Here is a 24,388-nt window from a genome sequence, read left to right on the forward strand (position 1 = left end):
CTTATCATTCTGGCCATGGTGGTATCCCGCCTGGACTATGGCAACGCCCTATATGCCGGCATCCCCGCATATAGCTTGCGCCGCCTACAACTGATACAGAACCAGGCGGCCCGCCTGGCCTTCAAACTTCCAAAATTTCACCACTCTACCCCCCTTCTAAAAACGCTACATTGGCTCCCTGTGCTGGCCAGGGTCCAATTTAAGCTCGCATCTATCACCTTTTTGGCACGCCAGGACGTGGCACCTGCATTTATCTCTTCTGAGATCACTCCCTACGTTCCCACCAGGGAACTCCGCTCGTCCTCCCAGTTCCTCCTCACTGTCCCACGCTACCGGAGAAAGAAGTGGGGAGGCTCAAAATTTGCCACTCTTGCCCCGATCCTCTGGAATTCCCTTCCCCTTGAACTACGCTCCATCACTCTGTACCCCCAATTTCGAAAACACCTCAAGACCTTCTTGTTCAAGAAGTTCCTTGAGTAACACGCCATCACTCCCCCTTGCTTTCTAGCCCTGGACCATGTTAGCATTAGCGCCAAGAAACCGCTGGTAGACGTGCGCTCTATAAATAATTTTAAACTTAAACTTAAACTTTTAAACTTAAACTTAAACGCCACTCATCCACGCAACGCCACTCATCCACGCAACCCCACTCATCCACGCAACCCCACTCATCCACGCAACCCCACTCATCCACGCAACCCCACTCATCCACGCAACCCCACTCACACACGCAACGCCACTCACACACGCAACGCCACTCACACAACACGCCACTCACACGCGCAACGCCACTCACACGCGCAACGCCACTCACACGCGCAACGCCACTCACACGCGCAACGCCACTCACACGCGCAATGCCACTCACACGCGCAATGCCACTCACACGCGCAATGCCACTCACACGCGCAATGCCACTCACACGCGCAACGCCACTCACACGCGCAACACGCGCAACGCCACTCACACGCGCAACACGCGCAACGCCACTCACACGCGCAACGCCACTCACACGCGCAACGCCACTCACACGCGCAACGCCACTCACACGCGCAACGCCACTCACACGCGCAACGCCACTCACACGCGCAACGCCACTCACACGCGCAACGCCACTCACACGCGCAACGCCACTCACACACGCAACGCCACTCACACACGCCACTCATCCACGCAACGCCACTCACACAAGCAACGCCACTCATCCACGCAACGCCACTCACACAAGCAACGCCACTCACACAAGCAACGCCACTCACACACGCAACGCCACTCACACACGCAACGCCACTCACACACGCAACGCCACTCACACACGCAACGCCACTCACACACGCAACGCCACTCACCCACGCAACGCCACTCACCCACGCAACGCCACTCACCCACGCAACGCCACTCACCCACGCAACGCCACTCACCCACGCAACGCCACTCACCCACGCAACGCCACTCACCCACGCAACGCCACTCATCCACGCAACGCCACTCATCCACGCAACGCCACTCATCCACGCAACGCCACTCATCCACGCAACTCCACTCACACACGCAACGCCACGCCACTCATCCACGCAACGCCACTCATCCACGCAACGCCACTCACACGCGCAACGCCACTCACACGCGCAATGCCACTCACACGCGCAACGCCACTCACACGCGCAACGCCACTCACACGCGCAACGCCACTCACACGCGCAACGCCACTCACACGCGCAACGCCACTCACACGCGCAACGCCACTCACACGCGCAACGCCACTCACACGCGCAACGCCACTCACACACGCAACGCCACTCACACACGCAACGCCACTCACACACGCAACGCCACTCACACACGCAACGCCACTCACCCACGCAACGCCACTCACCCACGCAACGCCACTCACCCACGCAACGCCACTCACCCACGCAACGCCACTCACCCACGCAACGCCACTCACCCACGCAACGCCACCCACCCACGCAACGCCACCCACGCAACGCCACCCACCCACGCAACGCCACCCACCCACGCAACGCCACCCACCCACGCAACGCCACTCAACCCCACTCATCCACGCAACCCCTCATCCACGCAACCCCACTCAACCCCACTCATCCACGCAACCCCACTCAACCCCACTCATCCACGCAACCCCACTCAACCCCACTCATCCACGCAACCCCACTCAACCCCACTCATCCACGCAACCCCACTCATCCACGCAACGCCACTCACCCACGCAACGCCACTCACCCACGCAACGCCACTCACCCACGCAACGCCACTCACCCACGCAACGCCACTCACCCACGCAACGCCACTCACACACGCAACGCCACTCACACACGCAACGCCACTCATCATATTGTGCTGCAAAACTAAATACTTATAAGGTCCCACAAGCGAGACCTATTGGCAATGCCAATGCTTGTTTATGTTTATGCCTCCCGGTAATATCATGCAGATGTGCTCTACAGTAATGACACATGCTGGTGATGAAAGGAAGTTTGAAAGTGAGACATCATATGTGACAACTTCGTGATGCTCGGGAGTTTTTCCGTGTCCTAGTTTGTGGTCCTTATCGCTGACATCAATTCTCCAAAATGTCAGGGTAGCGGAAGTGACGTCATCCAATCGTTCACCCACTGATGACATCACAGAAAGTGACTAGCCCTTACTTTTCGACCCTGATAATGTTAGAGAAGGTGTTACCACATGACCGTTGACATAATAGATTTAAAGTAGTCACACCGCTGAATTCCAAAATGCAACACTAAATGAAAGATTACACATGGCTGAAAACGAGATCCGTGCTGGGAGGGGTCGGTGGTAGAAAGGAGGGGCTGATCTGGGTGATGGACAGGAGGGGAGTGATCTACACACCCCACAAGCAGTGCTTAATTTGAGCCGGTGGGTTCTGGTGCTCGGCACCAGTACTTCATAGTGAACACCAGCGCACGTGACGGTCTGGCACAAGGTGGCGCAGTGTGACATTTTAGAGATGACCACAGTAACAGTTAATTCAATATACATTTAAAAATCACTAATTTCTCCTGCCCAAACCATTGGTATAGCTTCGGGGGACATGAAATAGAACGAATTGCCACACCTGTAGGAGTGTGATGGTTCGTAGTTGTGCTGTTACTATTATTGGCAGCCTGACCAGGGCAATGTGTTGTGCAAGCTGCAGTGGCCTCTTGACTAGGGCCCAGGCACTTCTGTTTTTAACACATTAAGCACTGCGGTAGCACCCTCACCCCCAAACAGTTCACTACCCCTGAGGGGGTCCCTGTCCCCTCACCCGCAGTTTGAAGGTTCAACACGTATAATAAGGCTGCCCTTGTGACGTCTCTTCACGTCAGAGGTGCCACAGGAAGCATGAGAGGGGCAAAGAGCAGAGCGAGGGAAAGTGACATTACTACATGCAAGGAATCGGAATAAGGTTGTGGAAAGCCTCTCTGCACGTGGCCTGTGGTCCCTTGCACGTTTTCTGACGTCACTCGGATGGAATGACCCAGGCCTCCGTGCTTTGACCCCAGGCTCGGTGTGATGTGCGGTGCGCGCCAGTGGCAAAGCTGATGTGTCATTGAACCTCGTGCAAGGATGAAAATGGGGGCACTGGCCTCTGGTTGAACTGTGAAATGCAACAATAATGGGGGTTCAGTGGTCCCCGCGGGCATCTGGGCGGCAGTGCAGCGTTACCAATGGAAGGGGCGCCCCTGGTCGACGCCCTCTGTTGTCTTAACGTTACCCCTGCTTTAAGGCGCTAGCCAAAGACACGTGTGCCAGTGGCTTGCGGCGGGAAGAGCCAGTTGCCCCCCTGACCCCGTGCCTCAGATTGTGCCAGTTATGCCAGCTGTCGTCATCGAAAAGGGCCTGTATGGGCGGCAGCTGTCACATGCCAGTGTGCAAAGACCTGGCCGTGACGTGGCACGCTGCTGGGCAAAACATCACCCCCTGAATGGGTGTCCGGTACCCAGGGCACTCAGAGCCGGAGGAGAGAGAGGTCTGTGCCCGGCATGGAGCTTCTCACGGGGCAGGTAAGGGCAGCTGGGCGGGGTCTGATTCTCAATGCTCGGACCCAGCTCTCGGTTGGACTCTTTGAAGTTTCACTTTCATTTTCTGCATCGTCCATTGGAATGCAAGTTTTCGGATGTTATCATTCGAAAATTACAATAACCAACCATATTTCTCATGATCAAAGCGACTCGAAAATGTGTTTGTTTATTAAGAGCATGGAAACATCTGTCAGTAGTTTGGATCTGCTGAGATCAGCCACAACCGGTGGATTCTGAATCCTGGAAACGGCAGATCTGAGCTCCGTCTGTATAGTTCAAAAGGCAATGCCAGAAGGGCTGGTGTGACCGGTCCGTGTGTGGGACGATGTATTGGCCGTTTGTTGTGCTGCATTGTTGTGGTCTGGCGGGCTGGTGTATGCCGTTGATATCCCAGACATTGCTACAAACAGTGTCTGCAGGAAGCACACACATGCATACCGCCTCCCGCCCCCCATGCCGTACAAAACAGCTGCACAACCTGTGTTTACAATTTCCACACTCTGGGATCGGTCGGTAATGCGGGCCACTTTTATTGTCGGTGTCCGGGCCTATTGTCAGTCGCAGACCGACCCTGGATGGGGTAATGGTGTTTAGAGCGCCCCCTGGAGACACTGGTGATATGGTCTCCCCCTGTTGAAGATGTGCAAAGGTTTATAGGGTCACTGACTGTTACTTACCTTCAGGAGCAACAGTAAAGTTGCGCTTCTGGGCACTTTTTTGGGCCAGATAGTCCTAAAAAATATAATAATTGTTGTTCTTCTGGGGGAAGTCGAGACGTGTCAGGGTTTGCATGTTCCATGATTAAGCCGCATGTTGTCCTCGGCGCGTGGTGATGTTTGTTGACCGTGCTGAGCCCAGCACGCATTTTAGTCATGCTCTGTAGTGCCTAATACGCCCTCGAGAGTATCTAGACATTGCGACGCTGGTGGTGGTCCGAGCCCCGCAAGGCTGTGTCCGCTCGACCGCTGCACTGGAATGAACTGGCTTTACTGGGCATCACCCTCCCACCCCCCCTAGTGTCTTCTGTTCTCCTGCAGAGTCCGAACAAGCAGACACACCACGTACACCTCCCTTAACCACATAGCAGTCAAAACTCATTTAACGGGGCGGGAGGCTGTTCATTTTCATTTAAATAAAAAACAGTCGATACTTATAACTCTGCAAAACATGGTAACATTTCGCATCAACTATTTTCTCTATTTCCAATGCAATATGTTTTTTTTCATAAAGCGCAAAGTTTGCTTTTTCTAAGCACTGTATATAATCTGGTACAAGTACCCAGCGCAATTCTGCCCAGTTTACGGTCCTCGGAAGAATGGAAGGGGTCGTGCGTTTTGCAGGCATTTAAAATCTTAACCTCGGGCGCCGTTTAACTCAGAGTTATGTGACATTTCGGTGGTCTCTCCAGCAGCAGTCCCGCGACCCAGCAGGGGGTGTGCTGACGTCAGCATTACGTTCTGTAGAGGGTTAGCCTCAGCCAGGGCCCTGTTATGTCAGAGTACTGATGCACGTCCCGGTGGGAAACACCTGGGAAAATAGGAGATAAATTGTGTTTTCTCGTGTGCTGGGATAAGCAATGGAAAGTGATGACGCCCTTGCCTCCTTTCTAAGCAGAGCATTATCCCATCCTTTTGTGCTGATGCTGCAGCGTCAGGTTGGGGGGGGGGGGGGGGCACTGAGGCACGCTGACCTTTGCCCTCCTGAGCAAGCTAAACACGCCTGCCGCCACAGCACCATTTTAATGTACACCCGGCCTCTAGGAGTCAGGCGCACAGCCTGCCGGGATTTAAAAAGAGGTGGAATGGTGCACCCGGAAATGTAGCGGTCCACATATCCTCCGTTGTGTTTCAAAGTATTTTTATTATTCCTTTAATTCATATTCATAAAATTCCCATACACATGGACATCCAGCCAACACGTTTCATCCAAAAATGATTTTAAACTTCGTCAGGGCTCAAGTATATTAATATCCTTTATACTCATGGTGTGGATATTACTGGAAGCAATCCACAAAATTCATAGGTCTGATCAGAAGAAAACTATAATTGGATGATCCCCATATTCATTAGGAAAATCCACTAGAAACATAGTCAATTGGTCCAATGATATCTGGGGAAATAGTGTCCCCGGAGTCCATATCAAACTGGACGCTCCATGCTTATTACTGCTCTCCTGAGCCTGCCGCCAGGGCACCATTTTAATCTACAGCCAGCCTGGTTAGGAGCTAGGCTCACATCCTGCAGGATATCGGACATCAGACACGTGTACACAATATATGGTACAAAGTACCTCTGGCCATACTGTAGGAAGGCAGGATCCTTCTAGCATGGTTACCCATACTTTTGGCTGGTGTCAGTTTGTTTTTGACCTAGTCCGGTTATGAACCTGCTAATCAGGACCCCAGTCACTGTGCTCTCTCCCTAAATAGACCATGGTAAGTACTTCTGTACATCCACAATTGGCTACTGTCGTACCCTTGTAAGTGCCTAGCATATGGTACTAAGGTACCTACGGCATAGGTACACCAGGGGTCTCCCATGGGCTGCAGCATGTATTGGGCCAACCTTGGGAGTCCACTTAAAGTGTGACTATAGGCCTGCCATTGCAACCAGTGTGAGTTGGTGCTTGCACCTCTCACAACAGATATACGTTTCCTTATATCTGAGGTCACTGCACTTAAAACCTCTAAGTCACCGCTACGGCAGGGTCTTCAGTCCTGAGGGCAAGGTGCTTGGTTATAAGTGTGAGGGTGCCCTGCATGAGCAGGAGACCCCTACAACCCCCAGAGTCGATTCTCCAGACTTTGAGAGGTCGATCAGCCATTTCAATACATATAGGTGACATCAGTCATTACAAGATATCTAGCTATATCGTGGCTGCACCGAACCCAAACATGTTTAGTATCAACCCAGTTAAAAAGTTTTTTTAACAAAAGTCTAGAACATGCAGAGAAATTCTTACTTCCATAATTACTTAAGGAGTGCAAAAAATAATCATGCTGCTATAAATATCTCCTTTCTGAATGTCACCATGAAGCTAGAAAAACAGAGCAGAAGTAAAAAAAAAAAGCAACATTTTGTTTTCCTTCTTTAAACAGCTGCTTTAATTATGCTCGGTCTCCTAGCGTGCATTTTTCGTATGGCTGCTGGCTCTTGCAGCAAGCATTGTGACCTCTGAACCCAACTGTAACAAGTTCATACAGGTGGGTGACTACATCATTTCTTTGCCTATTACATTTCTTTCTAATAGGCAACTGCATGGTCAGAAGTCTCCTATTATAAAAAAATTAGAGAGGCGTTTGTATGCAGGGATTGCAGAATCCTGTGTATTATAGATTATTTGCAGACGGAACTCCTTGTATGCATCCCTAGTGGGGAATTTTTTTAAATTCTCATCAGACGAGAAGTTAGATGCTGCCTACGTCACTAGTTCTCTCCCCCAGAGTGATGAACTGTACCCGTGTCATGTTGCAGGAACTATTTGTACACCCCAGAAACGAGAGAGCCCGACTGTCAGTTGGTTTCCAGCATGTATGGCTGTGGATAAAGGTGCTCTGCATACTACTGCCATCTAATGTCGGGATCGGACATTTGCAACTTGTTTTTCTTCGTAGGAGTCTTTCTAGTCACAAGATGTGACTTTCTACCCTACGCTGGTATACGCACCCAGCTCCTTAGAATACTCCAGACCATACAGAACGCCCCAGCCAGACTCATCCTGTACCTCCTCAAATTAAACCACATTGCCCCCCACCGTAGAGACCGCCACTGGCTCACCATCCAGAAGAGATGCCAGTTCAAGATCCTCACACACACCTACAAAGCCTTTCACAACCTAGGACCTGCCTACAGCAACCATTGGCTGATCTTCCAACAACCCTCCAAACACCTGTGCTCCTCCTTATTCACCACTGCACAAAACCCCCGCTTCCATCGCAGCCGCATAGGTGGCTACTCCTTTTCCTACATCACTGCCAAGACCATAAACAACCTTGTCTTCGAGCTCCTTACGGCCCCCTCACTGACAGATTTCAGAAAGGCACTCAAGACCTGGCTCTTGGACACTGGCACAACGCCCAGATACCCCCAAGGGTGACAGTGTGCGCTTTACAAATGCTTGATTGATTGATTGTTGTGTTGACTCCTCCCTATGAGGAAATGTGGATGGGCACAGACTCCATGTTAGATTGTATTTTTTTCTGCCTTCCGATTTGGACGCTCACCAAGAGGGCTCAGAGTTTGTCGTGTCCTGACCAAGTTTTTTCGGGCCCTCTTGGTTAGTTTTTGATACAGGCATGTACGAACAACCAGTCCTAGTCTTTCGTTGTGCCTCCTTCTCACAGTCCACTGAAGGTGCTGATGGCCAATGCTGGATACCGCAGACTTCCACATGCCCTTCTGGGAGCACATGCTGTTCTTCGGTCCTCAGTACCAGACAGTGCAGACCAGAAGGAGCCGATAGAGGGGGTGCCTTTCTAATGTTGCCCCCAGTTCAATTCCAAATATCTGTGGTTGGTCTTGCAACTTGTCAAGAGGATACCTCTTGGAGCTCTGCCTCACTTTCCATTTGAAGCAAACTCTTAAAGTATTGAAGGAAAAAGCATTTGGTTTGACGCAAGGTGCACCAGCAGGCATCTTCCGATATTTCAGCTCTCTTTGAGAAGGAAAATACCTTTGGTGCCGAAGAGGGCAAAGAGGCTGGCCCATCTGGAATCCTAGCAGGGCAGGCGACTGCCAGTAAGTCAGGAGATTCGAGTCCATCAAACCATGAGGCAGTACAGGTCACCAAGATCACCCTAGTATGAAGACCACGCCCAGGCCCATCAGGACACCGCCTGGCCCGAGACCCATGCCTACAAGCACAAATGGTCCCACACTAATGTAGAACCCCAAGAATGGACACACATACGCCCCCTTTAGTGCCTCCACCATCCACGGGCTCTAGGCGGCAAGACTTCAGATTTGACCATGGCTTCATCCAAGGGGCTCGACCGTCACTGGTCTAAGAGCCCTACATATGCGAAGGGTTGTAAGTATCATCGCTTGCACCACCAGTACGGTGCCGAAGACATGAGCAAAGCCAATACCAAAGCTCCTGTTGATTCCAAAACCCTTATCAGCATCTGAATCCAAAGAATCAGAGGTCCCTTTCCTAGAGATGCTCCAGAATTAGCTTGACGCCAGGTAGAAGTCACTAGGAAGATTTCGGCAAAGCCACCCCTGCGGAAGCCATCAGAGACCCTTCCCAGCAAGAGGATACTCACCTTCGAGGGTGGACCTTCTTCAAAGCCTCTCTCTCCACTGAGCCAGCACCAAAGAGACAGGCACACCAAGCCTCTTCCACATCCTCCACCTACATCCCTGCCTCCACCACCAATTGCACCTTCAGTAGCACCTTGCTTATGCATACCATTCCTTCTGCCTCCGCCAGAGTCACCTGAGGGGTCTCCACACACCATTTCCCACTCTGGCAGTCTTTGTGGTTCCTTTGACCTTTCTGATCAATTCTTTGACTTAAATCCTACCAGTGGTTCCTGGGGTGACCCTGATTAGGACCTCTACCACCCCAACACATCTCCAAAGGATGATACTCTGGCCTACCATGAGGTCAAATGACAGGCCGCAGCATTCTGTAGTGTGAATATGTAGTAGTCCATAAAAATAATTATATTGTAAACTTATTGAGTCGAACATTTGCAACCACCCGGAGGATTTTCTGTGCACTTGTTTGCTCTCTGCGGAAGTGTTTGTGCATCTCAACTAGGTTTGCGGTTGACCACTAGGAATGACAGACACTTCCGCAGAGAGCAAACTTCAGCGATCATGCCCCTATAACCGGATTAGCTGCACTAGAGAGGTGGCAGCTCATTCTTATAACAGCTATTCATACTATTAATTAGAAAAAAGCATTTGCCTGCAAAAAAGAAAAAGTCTCTTGAATGACGAGACACGTTTAAATATAGATGAGCTGTAGCATCCTTGATTATGAAATCACACAAATTGCAGTATAACAGCCACAGGTAATCCGATGTGTTGATAAAAAGGATTAATAAAGGGATAATAAGGGACGGAGGGCGGAAGAAATACAAATGTAATTGTCTGTGGATGTTTAGGGAGAAGTTTGTAGAATGGAGTCGGTGTGTTGTTTCCATGGTCTTATGGGGCGTTGAGGTCTGCCAGAGGTGAGACCCGCATCGAGAGAAGAAAGAGGTCGGGCAGAGCAACAAATGGCTGTGGGAGGAGCAATGAGGAAGCGTTGCTGCCCGCCATTGTGAAACTGAAAGCACGCATGGCTCGCTGAAAATAAAAACAAGAAGCTGCCGCCATTGTTGAAGCAGCATCCCATGAATGGTGTGTGCAGCTGCCATTGCTGAAGTGCTGGATGCTGAGCTGCTTGGGAACAAATATATTATTTGAAATCAAAGGGGGAGGGGGTGGATGCCACTCTAAAGCGTTGCTTTAAAGAGGCAGTGTTGGGTCGGGCTGGATATAAAAGAAGCAACTGCCATTGCTATGTGATGGCACAGCATGTTGTGCCTGCTTCTACAAGACATTAAGTAAATAGTTCTCCTTAACTGCTAATGAAAGCTAGAGAGTAAGAACACATGTAAGAGGGGCTGTCCTTATGAGAGGTAACAGGAGAGAGGGAGGTACTAAAGAGGGACTACTAAGTCTATTGACAAATCAAAAGCCATCATTTACAAAGGACAGGAAGAGGAGCCAATTGTTAAGATGGGTAAAGCTTAATGCCCAGATCATGAATACAGCATGCCTCGAAGAGACCGCACTAGTGCTGCCTAGGCGAGACCTAAAAAGAAACCTGGGATAAAAATCCCACAAAGCTATTTATTCGGGGGCAAAAACAACTCAAACAAGCTCCCATATTGTGGCAACACATTCCTACAAGTAAATGCTTGATAGGAAAACGTTTATGTTAGAAAGTTTGCATGTATGAATATTTTTTGCAAAGTTGACAAACTTTGCAAACTCTGTAAAGTTGTAAAAATGTGCCCAATTATGTGGGTAAAAATTAATATTTAATATTCAGCTCTCATTGGTCTCAGCCCGTTGACAGTCATCATAACAATCTCCTGTGCTCCAGGTGAATGCTTTAACCCCATTCATGCAGAAAACTGCTGAAACACGCTGCTTAGTCCTACCCAGTTTTCAAAATCCTGATGCTCCGCTCTGGGAAAAAACTCTCTCAGTCCGTGGTAAGATCCAGCACACTTGGAACTATGTAAACCACCCCACAGTCTGTCTCTAGGAGCTTTTGTTAAGGAGACAATTTAACCTGATATTGTTTTCAGTTTCTAAGACCAGGTGGTTGTTTGTGTATCCTTTTTAATTTCTTTATTTAGTGCGATTTACAGAAAGATCGTATTGAAGTAAAGCATTACACCAATGAACATTATTAAGGTAAAATACACATTTGCCAAGCCGGTATGCAAAAGTCAAATAACACAATGATAAACAAATCGGTGCCACGCATGCAATTGACTGCTCTTAAAGTTTGTATGTTGAAACAATAGGAAAACTGTTCAACAAAGGGAAAGAGGGAGCAGTAAAGGGTCATTGTTTCAGAACAAAATCATTAAAAAAGCGTGAACACACTCGATATTTTAATTTCTTAATCTGCTTACATTTATAAGAATGTGGTTCAGATACGTTACCTAGTGTGTATTTTTTGTTGTTGCATGGACCGCCTAACACCCCAATTACACTGCTGAAAGTCAGTAGTTAAATTTTTTCCAATTTGTAGATTTTTTTTTTGCGTTTATACTCATTTATGCTCTATCTTTTATGTTCAGTGTTACTTGTGCTTATCTTTTTCAGTGCTCTGATTGTCTTAAAAACTTTAAAATAAATTAAAACGGAAATTATCAGAATAGCTCATTATAGAAACTTCTGAATACATTTATCATGTGCTGGCAAAAAGCAGCGAGTTTTTAGGTTAAGATCTTTGAATTATACCTCCCAGATGACTGCCCCATTTTGAGCCCAAGATGGTTCTATACCAGGCTTTACCAGTGAAACCAGGGAACGCCGGGCTTGTTTCCTGTTCTTGCACCATTGATTGAAGTCGGACACATTTCCGCCTTGTCTTTAACCTCAGGCAACTGAGAAACATTGTTTCCCACTCTAATTTTCTTCTCTTTCCTTAGGACTTGGATGACGATGAGTATGACGTGGGGAAGCCGAAGAAGCAGCGGAGATCGATAGTAAGAACGACGTCAATAACCCGGGTCGGTGGAGATTCATTTTACTAACAGGACGGGAGGGCGCATGCTTCATGGGTTGGGATGTCGTTTTGTTGTTTTTGTTTATGACAGGCTCTCTTGAGGCGCCTAGAACTACACCACTTGTTTTTGTTCGTTGTTGGGAAGCACTTTCACCACTGATGGTAGGCGGGAAACCAAAAGTATGTAGTAGATGAACTTGTTTATTTACAGCTCTGCTGGCTTTTGTCTGGTTAGCCCTAATCCTCATCTTGTAATGATTAAATAATGCATCCTAAAGGCAATTAACTTCATGAATACCAAGTCAGCCCTGCTAAGTACCACGCATCGGGCGTTAGACTAACGCATTTCAGTGTAGGCTTATTAACATGCTTCTTATTTCAATTTCAAGGGTGTACTGGACTCCAATAGCCACATACGTGCTATCACACACTCATAACATCTCCACGGTGCGCGGGGTGATCTGGGAGGGTCAGACAGTCATACCCCACCACCATGTTTGCTCAGGAGCAGGATCCCTGATCAGAGCTCAAACAGAGTGGAAACATGAGGCATAGGGCATCTGTTGACCTCCAAGCAAGACATGAAATACCTCTTTACCATAAGGGATCCCTATAATATTTTCAGAGTGGCTTTCACTTTTGAAAAAACAGCCATAAAGAAGTGGTGATCGTAGCCCCAAGCAGGATGTGCAGGCCGTGAATGTTTTGAATCTACTGATCCTTCCGGGGGCTTGTGTTCATGATGTTCTGTCCCAATGGTGCCAGATGTCCTGCATCAATAGCGCCTAGATGCCTGGTGGCCACTGTAGTCCCTTTACCCTAATCTGACCTTTTCTTGGCTTCCTAAGCCTACACTGGTTTCCCTCGCCAATTACACCCACACCGTCCAGTCTAACACCTTAGAGTTGGTTTCCTGTACTACAACAGAGGACTTTATTACTTTGGCGGAGGGAACTTCACTGCTAGGTTATTGGTGTTGGCATTATTGATTTCTAAAGACACTTACAGAATAGATATTTACTGTAGATGGAGTTCACTGGTACTACTTGTATGTGAATCCTACACAGCAGAAAAGCCACGGGCGGCGCTCAATGGACCTCATCTGCTCTGTCCTGGGGGTAAGATTTAGTGGAGGTCACCATTGGCAAGTTTTGGTTTGGGTAGAATTAGAGAGTTGATTCCGGCATCTTTAGTCAGATGTTGTTGGAAGCACCAGGCTGAGGGTTCGGCTCGTTAACAAGTAGGCGAGTCAGAAGCTTAAATCCAGGCTTTAGTATGTATCTATTTGTGGCTTGATGCAGTGCTTACGGGGGGTGTCTGCTGTGTCTGTGGGATAGAGATGCCAACAAGATTGCTGTTTGTGCTGCATCAACTGCATTGTGGTTACAAGAAGTTGCCAAACTTTTACCAATGATCTGGGGCAGTCCAGCTTTTCACATAACTTGTAGGTGGTCCGTGGCTAGTCGGGTTGCATTGCGCCCGTATTTCTGGCATATTTTTTAAACATTTCTCAATGAGATCAGAGTCTATAAAAACACTGGCACCTTTAGCAGTGATTTCAGAACGATGACTGTACATGGGAACACTGCTTCTGTGGAGAAGTGTGGCTCAATGGTTAGAGCGGCAGATCCTGATGCAGAGGTCTAGCCCGGGACCAGGGTTCAATTCCCCGCCTCGGCGGGTCTTGGGATCAAAAATTCCACGGACCTGATAATTCTCGCCTCGGTGCCTATTCCAATCATGGAGTCCCACTCTGCAACTCTGGGCAATAGCTTGCTTAATCTCCACAACGGCCCCCACAACGCTAAGGATGCCTGGCCTCCACCTTGGGGGTGCCCAGGAGTGGACACCTCACAGGGAAAGCCAGGATGGGTTCCACAGCGGTATTCGTACAAGCGCCTTGAGACCCTTGCGGGTGAGTAGTGCGCTATACAAGTATCAATTTACATTTACATTTTACTTCTTCCTCATTCTGCATCCACCATCTGATGCCCTGCTGCGGCCCAGAGGTGTGCACTTGGAGACCGATGCAAGTACCACATGAACTGTGTCTTTCATCTAAAATGCAGTCTAATGTGTGCATGAAAGCATCTCAACTAGGTTTTTATATACTGGCCCTATTTATGTAGATTTTTTATAACGGGTAAACTTTGCACCTTGGGGTTTTCAGGGTGCTCTAACAAAGATATGTCAGTGCTTTTATATATGGCATGAAGCCCTCAAGCATATTATATCCTGAAAGTTGTTTCTTGAAGTGCCCATTGTATTGGCATTTATAAAGTGCTTTCCATACCCCTTGCAGACCCTAATGACTCTGCAGCTGTCTATGCATAGTGTGTGAATCTGCAGCTCTACATGCCAAGAACAGATGCATACTGATAAGTAGCATTTTCCTTATAAAGCGTGTTCCATACCCCTTACAGACCCCACAGCTACTCCTCATATATAATTTATACTATAGAAACAGGAGCAGAATGAGATACTCTCGTGGTCCATGGAGGATATTCCTCGCGCAGCTCTGCACGCTACGAGCATGCGCTGTGCAGACGTGCCTGTGAGGTGTCCACATCAGTTTATCACGTGACTTTGACCAAGAAACAGCAGCGCAGAAGGTGTCCTGCACAACACCGCTTTAAAAAACACGCTTTCCAATAGGAATGGGGACACAAAGAAGTGTAAACACTTGCACGGACGCACCACTGACGCTGTAGTGATGTCCATAAAGCCTTCAAAATGACCGGACATTAGCCCAATAAGGTTAATGACCAGCCTGCCTCAACAAGGACATTTTGTGGTACAGTGTTGACCCTTCGTGCCGCAGGGCCATCTCAAGGAGGGGGTGGCGTATGAGGCAGAAGGGTACTATTTAAGTTCTGCACTACTTACGCAAAGTTTATTGTATACATTTTTAAATGCAAGAAGCTTGCCATCTTTAATAACGGGAGCTAAGCAAACAAATGATGGACGGAATGCTGAATGAATCATACATTCACCCCCAGTCAAGAGATCTGGGTTAAATCCATCATTCTTTTGCTCATTTTGCCACCCCAGTTTAGACCCAGCCATATGCAAATCAGTCTTAACCCTGTGCCTCATGGGAACAGTCCAGACCGAACTGCCAAGCCAGGTCCTCCTTGTTCCCGGAAACAAGTATCCTGGGACCGGTTTCAGAGTATGTCACCTGTCTACAGCCAGGCTAGCTTGAATCCAGTGGCACAGTGAGCAAGAGACCCACGTCTGGGCATACCCATCCCACATAGTGCAAAAAGTGCTATGCAAACAAATGATTGACGGAATGCCGAATGAATCATACATTCACCCCCCATTGAAGAGATCTGGGTTAAATCCATTGTTCTTTTGCTCACCGTGCTACCCCAGTTAAGACCCATCCATATGTAAATCAGTCTTGACCCTGTGCCTCATTGGAACAGTCCAGACCGAACTGCCAAGCCAGGTCCTCCCTGGACCAGAAACAAGCATCCTGGGACCGGTTTCAGGGTATGTCACCCTTCATCAGCCAGGCTAGCTTGAAATCAGTGGCACAGTGAGCAAGGGCTTGGCAGTTCGGTCTGGACTGTTCCCATGAGGCACAGGGTCCAGACTGATTTGCATATAGCTGGAACCAAACTGGGGTGGAGTAATGAGCAAAGGAATGATGGATTTAACCCAGATCTCTTGACTGGTGGGTGAATGTTTTGATTTGTTCTGCATTCCGTCCATCAATTGTGTGTCTTTTGCACCATTCCAACGAACCAATTATCACAGTCATGGCATATAGGATAATCTTACCATATTCCAAAGGAGGGGTTTCTACCACAATATAGACACCTAATCCGTGCCAGTCGCCACTAATCTAGTGTTAAATTTCACAAAAGGTCAAGCAAAAAAAGCACACAGAGTCCAAATGCTACACACTGCAAATAATCTGGGGGAATGCCATGCAAAAAATGGTGATTTCCAACACGTTTTTTGGTGATTTTCCTCAAATTGGCTGGGACATAAAAATCCTGGGTATTTCAGTATAAAAACAGCCAAGTGACAACCCTACCCGGGCCCCTTCAGATGTTTTTTCTAATTTACTACTGTGAAGAAGACTGTTATATTATCTGCAGCACACCCAGCATTTGCTGAAAGAACTTGTGATCATCGTCAAAGTGGGAACCAAAATCAACCCTGGCAAAAATGTTCAAACCTGCCCCACCCCTTTCTCCACTGTCCTCTCTTTCTTCTTTTGTCTTTCACTTCCTCTTGTTTCTTCCATTTCTCCTAAAGCCCCTGTGTACCAGCTATAATTAACCCAGGGGAGCTGGAGAAGGTAGCAGAGGCTCCCCCAGTGGCCCTCTGCCTTCGAAAACTGGCCACCAATTGCTCCAGACTGTGGCGTAACAATAGCCACCACAGTGCAAGGGGGCCCAAGCTTCGGGGAGGGGCCCTCCGGCACCCTGCATGGATGGCCAGCCTCTGGCCTGAGAGCCCCTGACTGGGTCTGTAGCGTGGGGGTCCCCCCTCCATGTACTTTGCAGGAGGCCCCCTCAGGTTTCATTACTCCACTTGCACCAGCCCACAGCAGCCTTGCCAAGTACCACTCATCGGGCGTTAGACTATCTCATTTCAGTGTGGTGGTCCGCATCACAGCACTGAGATGCATTGTCATGCATTTATAGCACCTCCTAAGCAAGCGTCTGTAGCACTGCTTAATAACACTACACTGAGCAAAGCTCTTAGCTGGCAGCGTGCGTCCGTGCTACTTCCCGCAAGCTAAGCTTGGGGTCTGGCTCAGCTCGCTTTTAGCTCAGCTGGCTAGAAGGTTTCACCCAACAACACCCCGGCACGGCTGTTCAGATTGACTCAGGATGTCACGAGTCAATTGTGATCAGTTGCCCAATCGCAACTGCCGAAACAGCCAGGACAGTGAGACACAAACACCTATAGGTCATGGGACCGGTTACCCGCGGCACGAGCGTACGGTTGAGGTACATATCAGTGTGGTAACCTGAGTCAACTTAAACTACTGCAGCTATTAGCCCGCCACTGCAGCTCACACTGCATTGTGCTGTATGGCCCATCGGCGTAATGATTTGGAGACCGACCGTCGTTCACCGCCTCCAACTCGCAGGACCGCGGCCTCCACAGAGTGGTGCCATGTGCCTCAGCAGTCTGGCCGTCCTGCACTGCAGTCTAGTGCAGCGGAGTAATGAATGCAGCCGCGCAAGTCAATTCCTCTGCTAGACTGCACCCGCGTGCTACCGGTGCACGTCGCAGCTGAGCCTGCCATATTGCTTGAACGTCATGAATCGGTGCACACTGACACAGCACAGCCCTACCAAGTACTAGCATGGTTGGCATCTGCAGAGGATAGCTGGGGGGCATTGCACCCACCAGAAATAGACCCCTGAGTTAGCAATGTGCTGCCAGCAGCCATGAGTCAAACTGTAACGTGCGATGAGGCAGTGACATAGACTATGTATTGTTGTGGTAATTGTCACTGATCAATCAAATGCAATTACTTTTACAGGAGCGCGTCATCATTCAGCTGCGCACTGTACTGTAAGTACATGTACAGCTGCTGAGCAGCTCTACATTGCAGACCCTTGAGTCTCTGCAGGCTGCACAAAGTTGTAAAGTCATTAATCTTCCTAATTTAATTTACGTTTACAGGAATGCATTTGTCCAGTTGGGCAGGTCTTCATTGCCTGATTTTGCTCATGAGAAAGTGTCGCTCATAGTGGTTGAAATGTTACTCATAATTACGCTGAAAATATAAAAATCTCACACACAGCAATCTGAAACCTCGGCAGCCATGCACCTGGGAAATGTTCGGTGGAATAAACAGTCCGCCCCTGTTTGTAATTGCTTCCGGTGGGTACAAATGTGTCCGCGCAATAAGTACTCTAACTCATCGTACGCTTGAGAGTTTGAAAAATCATGCCAGTTAGAAGAAGTAGTGGAATCAGATGATTTGATTATAATTAAGGCTCCGTGTTTTCCGTTTTTGCAGATTTTTACAGACAGAAAAACATTTACATTCCTGTCTGTATTTATTTTTAAATGTGAATAAAAAGGGAAGTTGGCATTTTTTGAGTGATTCTATAGGATGTCAACCCATGACTGAAAGGCCAATAGCTGTGCAGATTAACCCGTTCAGTGCGGCGCGAATTTTCGCGCTGTGCTGAACGTTCTAAAAAACGGGTGTGGTCATGACGGAACGGTTCCGTCATGAGCACAGCTCAACCGACGCTCATGACGGAACCGCTCCGTCATGAGCACCGAAGGGGTTAAACAGGCAAGAGGGTGATTAAACCGGCAAGGGGGTAAAAAAAGGGAATGTAAGTAAAATGCCTTAAATATCAGTTTAATTCTAAAAATGGCATGTTTTATCATCTGAGTGTGTTTAAATCATTGAAACCTGGCAGGCGTTCAGGCACGAGTGTACATTAACTTGCTAAATAAATGTAGAAATATACACATTTCGGCTTCATTTTTTCACAAAACCTAAAATAAATATGGAAAAATACAGCTAAAACGAGCACAAAATAAATATGGATAAATACAGAAGGAATTGTCAAAAAAATAAATACCATAAAACAGTGAGCCCTAATTATAATATTCCCCGGCCTGAACTGCGTCTATCATTTAAACAGCTTTCCCAATTCGTGACAAGGTTATTCGGACGCAGCGGGAACTGTGTCGAACCACAGTCCCTGTTGCCTCCGAATAACCTTCCCTGGGGAAGCTATAGAGCGCCACCACCGCTATAATAATCCTCTGATCAGTATTGTATCTGAAATACCATGATATCATTTACAAGTCACATCCGCTTCCCTTCAGAGTAGCCGAAGGGTTTATGTTCAAGTTTAGATAGCTGTGCCCCAGTTATGAGCGCACTAGCATGGACTGAGTCTGCCCTCTGGTGGTCGTTTAGGGAGCCAACAATAGTTCCGCGTTCGCTGTCAAAAAAACACCTTGAAAGCTGCGCCACCTCGTGGGTGATCGGCGCAATTAGTGTTTGGGATTTTAACCAACGATGTTGGTGCGTGTAGTGAAAATCGTAAAAAATTCTCTTGGAAGGAGTCGGTGCCGGTCAGGCTTATGGCCGGCGGGGTTTTAGTAAAACAACTGACCCGGTTTCCTTTATACTGGAGGCTATATCTGCAGTACTGGGAGAAAGGCTGGAATGTTATAGAAAATGTTAATTGTTTTGAAGGAAATGGACTATTAAATATATGTTAAAAGGAAACAACATCTCCTCTGTTTCTGATTAGACCAATAATTTTCGTAGCCTTTGCAATTTGGCAGTAACTTGAGATTGGTGAATGGATGAATCATTCTGCATTATGTAAAGTTCGCCTCAATTTTTTATCATAAGTGCTGCCCTGCCCTAAAAAAACATAATGCCAAAGTGAACGAAAATTGGACATCGATATCATAACATTCAGAGAATTACTTTTTTAAAGGGCTTCCATAAAGGCATGAAAACCTTCACAGCACTTAATTGCACCATTTATTGCCACGACATTGCCCCTTATTTTTCATCCCAAATATTCTTTCTTCACCAATAAAATGGATTATTTTGCAGAAAATGCTTTGCATTCTTTGCTGTGAGTATTGTATGGAAGAGCTCTATCAAAGTATGGACTCTGGAAATCAGGGGGGAAGGTTGACTGCGGGACTTCTGCAGAGGGGGCATCTCAGCGTTTAATAATCCCACGGAAATGTCATATATATTTTTGAGTTTGTGGAGGAAAGCTTTTCTGGTTGCTTAGCTCGTCTGCACTGTAATAAATGCGGAAAATAATCAATTCCAACTAGTCTGGCCCGGTAGGCAGATAGCCACGTTGATGGCATTAAAAACATCAATACATTGTGCTTTATTTTAGTTTTTCAGTGACGTGTCAGTCAGTCAGTATTTGTTTGAGCGCTCTCATCACCCTGGGGGAGGGGGTATCCAGGCGCTGCGTGGGGTAGGGCTTATTCAAACAGCCTGGCCTTGAGGTCGCTCCTGGATTTGGCGAGGGAGGTAGCGGTTCGGAGGTGGATGGTGAAGTGGTTGCAGGCCCTTGCGGTGAATTGGGAGAAGTTGCATCCATCGGCCCGGGTGCGACGGATGCGAGAGGCAGTGGCAAGGGTCAGGGAGGCCGACCGCAGCTGTTTGGTGGAAGGTCAGGTGATGGTTCAGGTATTCTGGTCCTGTGTTGTGGATGGCTTTGTCGGCAGTCTGAAGTGGCATCTCTTCTTGACGTGGAGCTAGTGAAGATTGTGGAGGTGGGTCGTGATGTGGGATCGTCTGGGCAGGTCCAGAATGACTCTTGCTGCTGCATTCTGGATGGCTTGGAGGCGTTTGAGGAGGTGGGTGGTGGGTCCTGCTCAGAGAACATTTCCATAGTCAAGGCGTCTGGTGGTGAGGGCTTGTGTGACAGTTCTTCTGATGTCTGTTGGGATCCATCGAAAGACCTTGTGAAGCATTCTGAGGGTTTTGAAGCAGGTGAAGGCGACCGATTCGACCTGACTTGTGGCTTGAGTCCCTTGGGAGATTTAGCAAAGGACCCACCTTGGACAAATGCCTTCCAACTTAGCCGGACACAATAGAGTACGAATTATGTGACATTGAGCTTGAGTTGGGCCAGTGCTTCTAACCACTCTAGCTAGAACCTTTAATGAGTTGGTGCACCTATTCCATGATTTGTTTGGGACGTTTGTTTGGGATGTGTGACTCCACACTCTAGCTAGAACCTTTAATGAGTTGTGCACCTATTCCATGATTTGTTTGGGATGTGTGACTCCACGCTCTAGCTAGAACTTTTAGTGAGTTGGTGCGCCTATTCCATGATTTGTTTGGGATGTGTGACTCCACACTCTAGCTAGAACCTTTAATTAGTTGCTGCGCCTATTCCATGATTTGTTTGGGATGTGTGACTCCACGCTCTAGCTAGAACTTTTAGTGAGTTGGTGCGCCTATTCCATGATTTGTTTGGGATGTGTGACTCCACACTCTAGCTAGAACCTTTAATTAGTTGCTGCGCCTATTCCATGATTTGTTTGGGATGTGTGACTCCACGCTCTAGCTAGAACCTTTAATGAGTTGTTGCACCTATTCCATGATTTGTTTGGGATGTGTGACTCCACGCTCTAGCTAGAACCTTTAATTAGTTGGTGCACCTATTCCATGATTTGTTTTGGATGTGTGACTCCACACTCTAGCTAGAACCTTTAGTGAGTTGGTGCACCTATTCCATGATTTGTTTGGGATGTGTGACTCCACACTCTAGCTAGAACCTTTAATTAGTTGCTGCGCCTATTCCATGATTTGTTTGGGATGTGTGACTCCACACTCTAGCTAGAACCTTTAATGAGTTGTTGCACCTATTCCATGATTTGTTTGGGATGTGTGACTCCACGCTCTAGCTAGAACCTTTAATTAGTTGCTGCGCCTATTCCATGATTTGTTTGGGATGTGTGACTCCACGCTCTAGCTAGAACCTTTAATGAGTTGTTGCACCTATTCCATGATTTGTTTGGGATGTGTGACTCCACGCTCTAGCTAGAACCTTTAATGATTTGGTGCACTTATTCCATGATTTGTTTGGGATGTGTGACTCCACACTCTAGCTAGAACCTTTAATGAGTTGGTGCACCTCTTTCATGATTTGTTTGGGATGTGTGACTCCACACTCTAGCTATAACCTTTAATGAGTTGGTGCACCTATTTCATGATTTGTTTGGGATGTGTGACTCCACACTCTAGCTAGAACCTTTAATGAGTTGGTGCACCTATTCCATGATTTGTTTGGGATGTGTGACTCCACGCTCTAGCTAGAACCTTTAATGAGTTGTTGCGCCTATTCCATGATTTGTTTGGGATGTGTGACTCCACACTCTAGCTAGAACCTTTAATGAGTTGGTGCACCTCTTTCATGATTTGTTTGGGATGTGTGACTCCACGCTCTAGCTAGAACCTTTAATGAGTTGTTGCGCCTATTCCATGATTTGTTTGGTATGTGTGACTCTACAGTGCAGTGACAAAGTCTGTAAACAAGCCCCGACCCATAAACAATAAATCTTTGGACCCTAACTGCTACTTAAACCTTATGCATTTCTGCTAGTCTGCACTTTGCAGGTGATTTTAGATTGAGACCCTGGATGCAGCGAACAAGAGGTATGTGTCTGTGCGTGTCTCTCCACTAGATCACAGAAGCTGCCCGAGTATTAGGCATCCTCACCGCTACCCATGCACCTGATTTTTGGTGGAAACCTCTAAGCGATCATAGAGCAGTAAGGCATGTGTGAATTGCCTGTTGGCCAGATTCAATGGGCTCAGAGCTTGGGGACAGATCCTGCAGTGCTGCTGCTGGGTAGCTGCGTTTTTAATGCATGTGATTATTTTGCATGTGATTTTTCTTTGATAGGTGATTACATTCAGCTTAGAAACCCATTCTCGCCTTCCCTTGGGGCTGCACACGAAACACCTTGAACCCCTTTTACAGGGTTCTGTTCAAATTGCGCTCTGAGACTTTCATCGGCTTCCTTCCAGGATGCCTGCCATAGACCTTTTATCAGCTCTGCCTGATGATCTCCTCTATTAATGTCATTCTAAATGCTCTTTGGGATTTGTCCTTCGAGCTTTGACCAACCTACCTTCCTGGTCATTTTACCGGAATGACCAATGGGCCTCGCGTTCCCTATCAACTGTGCAACACACAGGGAGCGGTATGCATCATTTTACCTAGCTACAGCAAGGTATCCTTCTGGTAATTTTCATTGGGTCTCCGAGGTTACCTGGGCTAGCACTTCTCGGCTTATGCCTGAGGTGTACTCCAGTTATACCTCCACTCTGCAATCAGTTAATCAAACAGGGATTTAGAAAGTGCTGCAAATCACTTGTGAGGGTCTCAAGGCGCTGGAGTTGCTAACTGCTTTGTGGTGATCCGTTCATTCGAATAGCCAGGTCTTGAGCCCTTTCCTGAATTCCCACAGCGATGAGGCAGTCCTGAGGTGCAGATGAACGTTAACCCAAGCTTTGGTCGCCAGAGCGTCCTCTGCTGTTGCTTCGGTGGATCCGTGGGGTGTCTGCGAGGAAGAGGAAGGCGGATCGGAGGTGTCTGACAGGTTGGTGGGAGGTCCCCCACCATCTACCTCTAGGGTTCTTGCAGTGGCCATTATTGAGGTGTCCTCTAGGACTGTTCACTTGGTGTCTGCTGTGGCCCTTCATGGTCTTTTTGACAGTCTTCACCCTGTGGATGCATTTCTCCTGAGATGTCTTTCATTCCCAGAAGTTCTATTTGATTCCCCCAGGGAGCCTCTGCCAAGGAACCTCAGTAGTTGAGGTAACTTTCCTCCTCCCTACTATCCTTCCCAAGAGGTAGCTTTCGAGAGTCATTCCTGGACAGCAACTGTGGTGCCCTTTTGAGAGTCATTCCTGGGCAGCAACTGTGGTGCCCTTGTTACCTAACATTTCAGTTCCTGAGATGCATTTCTGTCTCTGAACTTCTATTTAGGTCTTTGCCTGAGGGATCTTCCCTTTCCTTCCCCTGAGACTCTTACTGTCTTCAGTGGTTCTTGCTGTGATCCCCTTCAGAAATTTTCTCAAAGGGCCCACTCCTTTAATCCTGTTATGGAGGTTTTGCATGGCGGAGGTATGCTTTTGGCTAGCGGCTGTGTGCCCTTTGTGGTTTTCTCCAGGGATAGCACCTTCAATCCTCTCTCGGTCTTGTTATGCTTGTTAAAATGTTGTTTTGTTTGTTGAAATGTGTAATTTAAGCTGAGTGGGGGCTGTCCCCAGCTAGACTCACTCCGGTCTTTGGTGCCAGAGTTAATGTTGATTTTGTGTTGCCGTTAACTCCTGTGGCACGTTTGGTGATGTTTGGAATGTGTGTGGGGCTTGTCGTACTCAGGCACCGTACCCTATTATTCTCCTATGAGTATTAATCTGGAATGTTGTCCTTGACACATGTCTGATAATTTGTTCCTTCTGTTACACTCCGTCTTGTCAGCTTGGGTGGTGTCCTTTGGACAACCTTGCTTTTCAAGGACAAGTGGGCTCTTGGGCTTTTCTCTAGATCAGCCTGGACTGTCTCTCTAGTGATCGGTTATGGCCAAAGTTG

General features: G+C 47.9%; 1 protein-coding gene across 8 annotated transcripts in view; it reads left to right on the forward strand.

The window, feature by feature from the left end:
• Positions 1-24,388, forward strand: part of PACS2 (phosphofurin acidic cluster sorting protein 2) — a 489,949-nt gene that overhangs the window by 400,795 nt on the left and 64,766 nt on the right. For 4 of the 8 annotated variants that reach the window (XM_078659551.1, XM_078659553.1, XM_078659554.1 and 1 more), the window contains exon 7: positions 12,214-12,294. In XM_078659551.1, coding sequence (XP_078515677.1) covers positions 12,214-12,294 — 81 coding nt within the window. The remainder of the gene's footprint in view (positions 1-12,213; positions 12,295-24,388) is intronic. The other 4 variants (XM_078659555.1, XM_078659557.1, XM_078659556.1 and 1 more) reach the window with 1 other exon arrangement.

This window comes from Lissotriton helveticus, chromosome 9, assembly GCF_964261635.1.
Source record: "Lissotriton helveticus chromosome 9, aLisHel1.1, whole genome shotgun sequence".
Taxonomy (NCBI): Eukaryota; Metazoa; Chordata; class Amphibia; order Caudata; family Salamandridae; genus Lissotriton; species Lissotriton helveticus.